Source organism: Mastomys coucha, unplaced genomic scaffold (genome assembly GCF_008632895.1).
Source record: "Mastomys coucha isolate ucsf_1 unplaced genomic scaffold, UCSF_Mcou_1 pScaffold22, whole genome shotgun sequence".
Taxonomy (NCBI): Eukaryota; Metazoa; Chordata; class Mammalia; order Rodentia; family Muridae; genus Mastomys; species Mastomys coucha.
In genome coordinates this window covers 29,251,673-29,262,759 of record NW_022196905.1, presented here as the reverse complement: position 1 = coordinate 29,262,759, position 11,087 = coordinate 29,251,673, and the positions used below count along the sequence as shown (strand labels likewise).

Sequence of the window (11,087 nt, the reverse complement as noted above, 5' to 3'; positions counted from 1 at the left end):
AAAAAAAAAGCTAGGCAGGGGTAGAGCACATCTTTAATCCCAGCACTCAGGGATTGAAAAACCTTGAAAAACACTTAAAACTCAGCCTTGAAAAACAAACAAACAAACAAACAAACTACAAAATACAACACAAAAGTCAAAATATGATGTGACAAGCTAGATTTAAAATGTTGTAAGTCTAGGGTGTGATTAGAGGTAAAGTGCTTGACAGATGTGAGGGCCCAGATCTGAGCCTATGCCCACTCTAAAAAAAGACCAAAGCAAATAAAAATGGCAAAATAAAAATTATTCTTCATAAATAGAGGCATTTATCAGAATCCATCTATACCTTAATGATGTCACTATTTTTTATGGTTTCTACAAGTAGTTTACAAATTTATGAGTAAGCAATATGCTGTTTTTTCTCTTCTTAAACATCTCTAACCTATGTGCATGCATGCATGAGCCCCCATACACACACACACACACACACACACACACACACACAGCACTTGCAGTCAATGTGGATGAAGGTAAGATGGAGGACAAGCACAGACACAGTCCATTACCATGTGTAACAGCCTTCCTTCCACTGGCCATGACGCCATCACACAGCTGGATGATTTTAGGAATTCCAATGATCTGTTTTGAATGGTAGCGCTCATAAGACAGTAATACCAGGAAGAAAAATATATTTGGAATAATTGCCTCTGATTCCCTAGAAACAAAGACACCCATTTAGACATTTCTTTTTAAAAACGAAAGCATGTAATCTGCAATACACAGCATAAAACAATTCAAGGGTCAACCTCGGGAGAAAGTACTAAGTTAAAGCAGACTCTGCGACCTCATTTAATCCCACCCCACACAGCCCTGCTCTTCCTGCCTCTGCCACACTGAGAGCCTGATGGTTAGGATGGCAAAGCTGCACCTTAAGCACTGCATGCCAGCAGGTAAGATCTTTCTAGCTCTTCATTTTCCTTTCCTCTATTGAAAAAATTCAGACACTGAGGAGAAAATGTTCCCTGGTCAAAACTAAGGAGTCAAAGTGTCACATAATCAGAACAAGAGCTGGGTTTCTAGATCCCAGGGACACTCACAAAACTCCCCATTGTTGCGCTTTACAAACTACTTGTTAAGAACTGTAATTTTCAAAAATTGCAAATCTGTTATAGATACTGCAAAATTACTAAAGCTTTAATGTCTAACAAGAAAAACTACAGATAATGCAACTAGAGATCACAATCATTCCCTTTACTAAACCAGGACCTAAAATTGCTTCCTCTAAAGTTAGGGAACAGGGACCCACTGGGTAAGATGGCACTTAGTGACGTGTTTCCATCATCACACACTCTGAATGTGAAATGAAAACACACTAATGATTAGATGTACAATTGTTTCTAAGCAAGCCTCGAGAAAGGCTTTCTGCAGGTCGTCAGAGGAGGGAAAGTGGAAAGCATGTAAATTAGACTCCACTGGGCACCAGCAGCACTTGGAGCACCTGTCACTTTAAGCACCTGGGACTGCATGTGTGTACTTAACCAGGACAACAACTGAAGTAACTAAACATCAGTACCTGAACTGGCCCACTTCAATGTACTCAAACTGCTTCAGCACAAACCCGATGAACACCTAATGCAGGGAAAGAAAAGCTGCCATCAGTCACAGGCTTACAATGAAAAAGCTGGGTATCATTTCTTGAACTGATCTGTGAACTATTCACAAGCACCACATGCAAGATTAGCTTGTTTATAATCACGTTTTCAAAGCTACTTTGAAGTCAGGTAAGTGCAGAGCTCCTTCAGGCATGCCTTTAGGAACACACTGGTCAAGGCAGTGAGAAAGGCCTGCAAGCCTCTGGTTAACAGCACTTCCCTCTGCCAACTACCCTTCTCTCTCAGCTCAGGCCTGAGTGAGGAGGAACATTAAACTTCCTAGTGCTCCTTTTCTCTCCAAACTCTACAGTTTTCAATCTCTTTCTACCCCAATTGTTCTTTTTCACTATAGACCTGCATAATTTATCCGTAATAACCAATCCACACGCTCAATGTTATACTGTCTTTGAGATTTCCTTTATCAAAGAAATTCGTCCATTATTTTTTTTATTATAGCCTCAGGCAAGTTCTCAGGACTTGGGCAAAAGGCAGCCATATGAAATTTTGAGGCCAGCCTGGGCTACATGGTAGGACTCTGTCTCACAAAAGGACAAACCCAAAGGCCACCCGTTCCCCACCTCGCCCCAATGTGGCTTTATTTGTAATACTACAACTCCCACTATTCCATGAAGTTACCTAGCCCTTGGGTAAGTGGGGCTTACAGATTAACTTCAGATCTTACAGTTTGCCCTGCTATTTGTCCCAGTATTTCCTCATTATATTCCCATTCATCCCTTTTGGAATGGGAATGTATATTCTACATCATAGTATATTAGAAATGTGTAATTTGCTTTTTGATTTTACAAACCCAAGGTCATTACAATTGAGAAATTTCAAATGGGACTTTGTACTTTCAGACTGTAAAACTATAAATGCTTTTGAAGTTGAACTAAATACATTTTGCATTATGATAGAACCATAAGCCTAAGAGGAGCCAAGGAGTCTCCCCAACTGGCTGATCCTTGTAACTCACCAAGAAAGAGTAGTCCAAGATCAGAGCATAAAAATGATGGTCAATTTTAAACAACTTAAAGAAAATTTCTTCTCAGAGAAGGCATGGATATAAGAGTTCCCCAGGAATAGAATTTGTATTACAAGCATGACTAGTGGAACTTTATGACCACAGGAATTGCAAGAGGAAGGCAAAGTGAGTTTGAGGAGAGGGGTTCTGATCCAAGTTTTATTTATTTATTTATTTATTTATTTATTTTCAATTTTTTCGAGACAGGGTTTCTCTGTATAGCCCTGGCTATCCTAGAACTCCCTGTGTAGTCCAGGCTGGCCTCGAACTCAGAAATACACCTGTCTCTGCCTCCCAAGTGCTGGCATCTGATCCAAGTTACATAGCCCCCAGAATGGTGTAAAAGTGATTGGGCCTGCTGATTATGCCAGTGCTTGAAAGTATAGTCTATAAATGATATCTTGATGTTTTACAGTTATTTTTCTTATAACCCATTTGAGTCCAATTAGTGCTGCCTATGTGCTACTCCCCTGCAAAGAAAAATGACAACCACTCCCCAAGGAGCCATCAGCTGAGCCTCAAAACCAGCCATGCTGGGAGTTTGACTGGTTTGATCTTGTGCAGGTGACCACAACTGCTGTGAGTTTGTGACTGTAACAGCTGTCATGTCCAGAAGATGGCATTTTGCATCTCATAGCGCTCCTCCCTACCCTCCAGCTCTTGCTTTTTTCCATCCCCCTCTTCTGCAGTGCTCCCTGAGGGGAGAGGAGGCCTAATGCCCCATTTAGGGCTGAGTACTCAACAACCACTTACTTGACCACTGTCCACTGAGAAAAGAAGCTTCTCTGATCAAAGCGATCACTTGTTTCTCTATTTTATTATTTATTTACTTATTTATTTATACTTTATTGTGACAGGATTTCTCTGTGTAGCTCTGAATATCCTGGAACTCACTCTGTAGACCAGGCTAGGCTTGAACTCAGAGATCTTCCTGCCTCTGCCTCCAGAGTGCTGGGATTAAAGTTGTGCACCACTACTGCTTGGCTGATGATCACCTGTTTTTAAGAAGTCTGAATTTTGCATAAATGATCTGGCCCACCAGAATAAATCTTAAATTCTATCTTACAAGTTAAAGATAGTTTATTTTAAAGTCACAAGTAGGTATACAGATGTAGAAAACTTGTGGAAATTTCTAAAGCCTAACCCCACTGCATGGGGAGTCTTGGGCAGTGTCTTTTCAGGGTAATTTGTATTCAGTTAGGAACAGATATAGTGACCACAAGGCCGAGAAGACAAACCTGGTCTGAATCCAGTAGACAGTAATTGACCCGTAGCTGAACCAGCTGTGCCAGCAAATCCAAAACCTGCTTCTGCAATTGTACAGATGTTGTCGTGGTGTACTGCTTCAACGCTTTTATAACAAGAGGCTCAAATAATCTAATGTGATTATGAATAGCGTTCTATAGGAAAAAGTGACAGAAACCACAGTTGCAATTAGAAGCTTCTGGCAACTAATCTACAAAGTCTGAGCTCCGTTTCCACCCCTGTGACATTATCCACATGTCATCTGTAGCTGCAGTGCCATTCACCTTATCTGCACGGTTCTTTGTGACGCTTGTAAGGTTCGTCTTCAATTGGGCAGACACTTTCTGGAGTACATCAAACCACCTGCCAAATGGCCCAAAGCAGAAACAACAAATATCTTTTAACAATCTCCTCTGTACTACTCAGCCATACATCATTTCAACTTCATGTTCAAAAAAACTCAGATCATTTCAAAATGAGACTTAAAAGGACACTGGGTTTAGGTGCAACATGTGCTAGAGACAACAGGACTCAACTAAATGTGCAATGCTACCCAGTACACTAAGAGGGCTTGAGAGAGGTGAAAGCCGGCTCAAAGATAGGTGATATCACTCTGTTTTCTTGGGGAAAAAGACTGATGAAGGAAGAACTTGATCATAAGTTCAGCATCAGCCTAGGCAATGTAGATAGAGAACCATCTCATAAAATTTTTGAAAAGACAGCAAAGCAGGTATTATGGCACATACATAAAAGCACACTACCAAGATAAATCTAAGAAAAAGAGTATTTTCCTTGATTCCAATATTTTCTGACCATCCAAAAAAGGAAAGTGAGAATGCTGCTAACATTGCTACACCAAGTAGCATCTCAAATATTTGATAATTATGGTAAAGAAGTTTATGAAACACCTTCTAGGGCTATAATGGAGCTCAGTGGTAATGTACACGGCTATCATATAAAGCCCTGAAAAGAAAGAGAAAGGGAGGGAAAGACTTCTACATTTCAGGTATCAAAAGATTAGCATAAATTCATATAGAAATAAAAACTAACATACCCTCTACTATTTTATGCCCTTCAATAATTCTAAACACTAGCACCATTATGTGCCATTTTGAAGGTGGTCTCCTGAGTCACAAAACAAAGAAGCACCACTGACATATGCCACCTTACTATATACAGTGCCATTCATAAACACTAGCAAGTACCAAACACTTTCAACAGGTAAGGACACTGAGTGTCCCGCTTCTAGTCCAGAGCAAGATTTGGAACTTAGAATCTATACTGCACAGGCAGCCTGGGTTCCTCCTCTCTAGCCTGTCTGGATAGCAGACTACACCATAACTCAGCCAGTGGCTTTAAGGAAGGGCTACACATAACTTATCTGTGCATCATCGATGACAAATTTGCACCATAAATATTACCCTGAGGCATCATGCTCCTGCTCCGCCTGCACCATGTTCCTCAGGCTAGCATCAGCCAAAGCCTGTGTGAAGTGTGTGTATGGTGCCATGAAGCAGTAGTGATATAAGCCAGGCCTCACACTGGAAGAGCCAAGGCGCTGTGCGCGGCACTGAGACTTGCTGGGGTTGGAAGATAAGCCATCAAACTGTGAGGCTAAGTTTGTCCCAAAGAGTGTCTTCAACAGCTAAAATGAAAGAATTAAAATGTCAGTACTTCACTTAATATAGATTTAATGTAGATGAGCAGCACGGGCCTGTCTGTAATGCCAGCTGATGGGCAGGGGTTAGAATGGACAGGATGGAAATAGGCAATCTGCAAGTTTCAGGAAAGCCTGGGCAACTTAGGTTACGATAGATGATAGAATAATTTATTTAAATTGACAAAATTGAATGAATGGACGTTAATACATATCATACCTTATAGTTTACATAACTGTTACAATTATGTTCAATATATATCTGAGAGAAAAGACCTTTTTAATGGACAAAAAGGGGGAAATGTTGTGGCTTTGGTTTAATGCTGCTTGTATTATGCTAATCATGTTCCTCAAAAACTTGTTTGTAGTATCCCCACACATAAGACACTGAGGGACCCTGCCCAGAGTTGGTTCAGATTTGTCAACAAAGATGCTGACAGCCAATGGCTGGGCAGGGTATACAGAGGTGGGACTTTTAGGATTCTAGGGCTGGGGACAGGGAGAGGAGGGAGAGAGAGATCCACCATGCTGGAAGATGGAGAACCAAGATGTCATGCCTGATAGAGAATGCAGGAGTACTACATGTCTGGGTCCAAGGCAGCAAAGATAGATATAGATTTTAGTAAGTAATAACTTGGGGATATCAAAGGGTAGATTAGCCATTGGAAGTTAGGAAGTGGTCCAGTCCTTGAGCTGTTTAAGACATATCAAAATATAAAGGCTGCGTGTACGTTTTTCATTCAGGAACCCAAAACATTGGGTGGGTAGTGAGGAGCACAACCACAGCCAGCAAGATCGGTTAAGTAGCACTTACTGGGAACTGCTACAGAGGTCATATTTCAAACGTTAAAAAGTCTTAGTGATAGAATGCTTTCTTAGAATGTATAAACCAGGTTCAACCCTCAGTACCACTAATGAAAGAAAAAAGGGAAAAAACAAAAGTAAATGTAAGTATCCTCCAGGATTATCCTTTCCAAGTAGCAAATCCCAGGAACATATGATGGAAGGCTTTGTTGTGAATCCCTATGAGTTAGCACCCCAGAAGATCCCACCATGTGGTGCCACCGTGCCTGGGATTCTCTGTGGTTCTAAGTGAAACTAGCCTTTTAGACACCAGCCCACTGGGATGGGGTGGCAAAGGCAAAGCAGTGAGGACCAGAGATGCTTTTTGATGCCCTCTGCCCCCTCACAGTCCCAATCACAGAGCAAGCAGGAGTGATAGCCAGGGGCACCAAACTCTTCCTAATACCGCATCACAGCACCAGCTTCTAAAAAGGAACTAGGTTTTGTTGCTTGGCCCAGAGGAGTTAACTCAAATCCCAAAAGATAGGAAATGAAACACACCTGCTGCACACAAACAGTTGCCATCATTGGTTCTCGACTAAAGCAGGATTTCAGGTATCCAAGGACCTCTTCAACACACTGTGAAAGGAAGAAGACAACATCAGTGACTTACAGGTGACCAATTACTATTGTTGCTACTCGGAAACAGACAGTGTCCATATAAACTATATAAATGTCAGAGAAATTCAGAGTTTTCAATTAATCATCTTAACAATCACAAGAACTCCTGTATCTACAATTGTGTAAAAACTGCTTTCTTGTACATTTACACAACCAATCTGCCACCCAATCATGCACCCTTTCCTGCCTGAAATGGTCAAAAATATATTTTAAAGATTCCAGCTTTGATATCATAGTTCTCAAACACTGAACATCAGGCCATAGATATCAGTGATCCTGAAAAGTGAAATACAAAAAAGGCCTTGGATGGTCCTAGATAAGGATCTTAAGAGCATTCCCAGGCTGTGGCACAACAAGGGGACAGAAGCCAAGCTGTGAGGGTACAGTGAGTCTAAAGACCACCAGGAAAATGGCAGCTCAAATGATACAGCACCAAGAAAATGAGTCATTCAGAGACCCCTGGAGATTGGAGGAGGGTGTTCCTGAGTACTTCAAAGATAATTCTAAGGGAGCTAACAAAGCCAGGCCTGAGAAGCAATCATCAGAAGAACTGAAGGAACAGTGGGCACTCGCACAAGGCTGGCCCTGCTGGCTTTCAGAGCAGAAAAAATGGGAGTGTCTAATTTAGGGAAAAACTCTGCCTTAAAGAAATAGGTGGAGAGCAATAGAAGAGAACTCCAACATTCTTCTGGCCTCTATGTGGACAGGTGCCCACATCCCAAACACACACACACACACACACACACACACACAAATAAACAAATAACTTCTTAAGTTAAATAAAGATAGGAGATTTAAAGAGAAATACGTCAAACTTCTAGTGATAAAGACTAATTATAATGATAAAAGATGTAACAGATGGGATTTTATAATATAGCAGTTGTAGGGAAAGAAAAGCTTAGAGAACCTAAAGACTGTAACAGAAACTACAAAAGGAAAAGTAGATAGAAATTAAAAACAAACAGACCTAACAAGTGGGGCTGGAAAGATAGTTAAGAGCAGATGCTGTCTTGCTGAGAACCTGTGTTGGGTTCCCAGCACCTACATTATTAATTCGCTCACAACTACCTACAACTCGAGCTTCAGAAGCTCTGGTGCCCTCTTCTGAATTCTGCCAACATCTCCAGTCACATGCACACACAGACACACACAGACACACACAGACACTAAAAATGGTAAAAATGAATCTAGAAAAATCAAACCCAAATCCTTAAAAGAGCAACAGTAAACTAAGAGCAATTTTAAGTATCCAAGTACGGGTTTTTAGAAGGTAATTAAGAGACAGGGTGAGGGAAAAGGTTGGAAAGATATAAGGAAGTAGCCCCAACCTTTCTAAATTGTGGAAAATTATAAAGGCCCAGAACCAAGAAACTCAACAAACCTGAGTACAAGAAACACAACCACTTCAAGAAAGGAAAACCACATCAAGCTAAATCACAGTAAAATCACTCAAAAATAGTAATGAAGTCTTGGGAGAAGTCAGAAGAAAACAATACAGAACAGTTAAGGAGATAGGTGGGGAAATATATATTATACATAATCTAAGCAAAATTCGCATACTATACATTCAAATATGTATAAAAATTAGTGTAGAATAACAAGATCTCCTGGACAATGGGTAATGAAAGGATTTTGCCAGTGTCATTTGATGACACAGACTAACCATACTTGGAGCAAGGCTATGAGACCTATGAGACACTCACATCAATTCTCCCTGTTCATTTGTTTTTGATATGGGCTGTCTTTTAGCACCTACCACAGCTTCCCAAGTTTCAGCCTCTGAGGGGTATGTATCATTCATTATACTTAGCTTACCAGGTGTGAACACTATATCAGTTTTCAAACTGATTCTTGAAAAGAGCATCTGTTTATTGAACAAATGTTTGCTGAATGTTAATAGTTCAGGCACTGCTGCATGCAATGAAGAGACAAAAATGTAAAACAGTGTGTTTGCCTGATAGTATAGGTCAAACAAGCAAACAAATGAGGAAGAAAAGCAAGATTCAGTCAGTATTGGATTTGTGCGGGCGGCTTCCCTTACCATTATTCCCTAAACAATACAGAATAACAATTACATGGAACTGTAACAAATGCATGATGCTGTAAGGTAACTGAGTCTTATAGCTGATGTGGGTAGGCTTTCCAAATTTGATACCATTTCATACAAGGAATGGTAGCATGAATGGATTTTGACATCAGTGGTTGGCAGGCCCTGTATTTCACTTGAAGATACAAGTTGAAGATGGCTGTCTAACTCACTGTGGAGTATATTAGAAATGAGATGTACTAGTGGAGAAGAAGCAAAATCTTTAGCAATGGCAGGATTAAGTGTGAGCACATGGGCTGGGAGGAAGATTTATTCTACTCAGAACTACAGAACATGAATGAACTTGGATCTGCTTTCTGAGCTATGGAAGGAGCCGGTCAGTTACCCTTGTTAATCTGGTTTTGTCTCTTTCCATTTAGAAAGCTAGAGGGAGAAACAAAGGATCCTATAAGCACATTTTTCAACATGTTCTAGACTGAATGAAAAACTGTGGTAATAAGACCTGACACACTAATAACAGACCTAACAGAAGTACCCTGGTACCCTGTAGTACTAGGATACAAATGGGATGGAGTCTCCCCTGCCTAGGAATCATCTGAGGTACTCTGACCCAGGTTCAAGGAAAAGAGACCACACACAAACCTTTCCAATGTCCTGCAGTGTCGCCAGCTCTAGAATCTGAGAAAGGACGTCCAAGGCAGAGCGCAGGAACCCCCCAAACTTTTCAGTGCTGTTCTGAAGATCTAAGGTGACCTTGGCAAGGTGGAAGGAGAGAGCACACGGTTACTGGCACCACCGAAGTCTGGTTATCTACAACAAAGACACAAATGCCGTCTGCTGCAGGGAGATTCTTCAGCAGTGCTGACCTAGACTCTCATCATCCCAGGGGTATGTGGTCACTGTTAACTTTAGATGTAGTTAAATTAATCTTAGGATGACTAAGATTCTAAAAGCTTTGGCTTAACTGGAGGTCTATAACAATTCCCCTATTTCTACAGATTGAGGGGGACTGATCATGCAAAAAAAGTCCAAAAAATATTACAACACAAGAGAATCTGCCCACTGAACTTGAACCTAACGACCTATGATGAAGAGAATACTGGACAAATGCAGGGAAAAGACACTGAAGAGAAAATGAGAATGGTCTTGATAGTTTCCTGATAAATGACTACACTTTCCAGCTACCCTTGAGGACTATGGAAGTCATTTATGCCCTAGTATGGGGCGGTATCCCATCTTCTTCTCTAGGCATTTGGCCATCCCATGTGTGGGTGACAAAAATGTTCCCCTTGCCATGGCCACCTAAGGTTAAACCAAGCCTCCCTCCCTCCCTCCCTCCTTTTCTCCCTCCCTTCCATATCTCTACAGTTGTCTCTAACAATCCAAAATATGGTGCCAACGTGAAATCCGAGCTCTAAAGCCTTATGAAAGTATGGGCCTTTTATTTCAGGCTTTATAAGAGCCCTGTGTAAACTTTTGCATCTCAGGATACATAAGTTCACTAAGTATGGTTTAAAAAGGCTGCAAAATTCCAAACAAAATAGAAGTTAGCTTAGAATTTGTAACAATGAAGGGTTAATAGGTAAAAGTCTATGTACGGATAACCTTAATGTGCTATAGCACACCATGTATGTAATTTGTATTCAACTCTTGCTTGGAAAATGGGCAAGTGTGTAAGGGCTCACCTTCCCACCATCTTGACTGGTGACTTCATCTGTGACCTCAGCTAAGATGATTATGTTATACCCCTCTGCTTACCACTGTATCACATTTTTTGGACTAAGGAGGCAACACCAAGCTTCCAAGATGGTTTGTTTTAAAACTGGATCATCCAAAAACCTGTGATATTTTTGCTATCTTTGTTAAGCTTTACCTATTTGGAGAAACTAAGTCATATAAAAAGTTGATCTATTATAAAAGTACACTATAAGAGGCTAGTCTCTGTGGATTGTTTTACGGTTTAAAGTTTTCTCCCTCTCCCTCTCCACATGTATGTATATATATATATATATATATATA

General features: G+C 40.7%; 1 protein-coding gene across 2 annotated transcripts in view; it reads right to left on the bottom strand.

The window, feature by feature from the left end:
• Htt (huntingtin) overlaps positions 1–11,087 on the bottom strand; it is a 149,963-nt gene that overhangs the window by 51,105 nt on the left and 87,771 nt on the right. For both annotated transcript variants that reach the window (XM_031341112.1, XM_031341113.1), the window contains exons 29-35: positions 9,711–9,821; positions 6,902–6,979; positions 5,322–5,545; positions 4,185–4,263; positions 3,894–4,055; positions 1,556–1,611; positions 549–697 (exon numbers count right to left, since the gene is read on the bottom strand). In XM_031341112.1, coding sequence (XP_031196972.1) covers positions 549–697; positions 1,556–1,611; positions 3,894–4,055; positions 4,185–4,263; positions 5,322–5,545; positions 6,902–6,979; positions 9,711–9,821 — 859 coding nt within the window. The remainder of the gene's footprint in view (positions 1–548; positions 698–1,555; positions 1,612–3,893; positions 4,056–4,184; positions 4,264–5,321; positions 5,546–6,901; positions 6,980–9,710; positions 9,822–11,087) is intronic.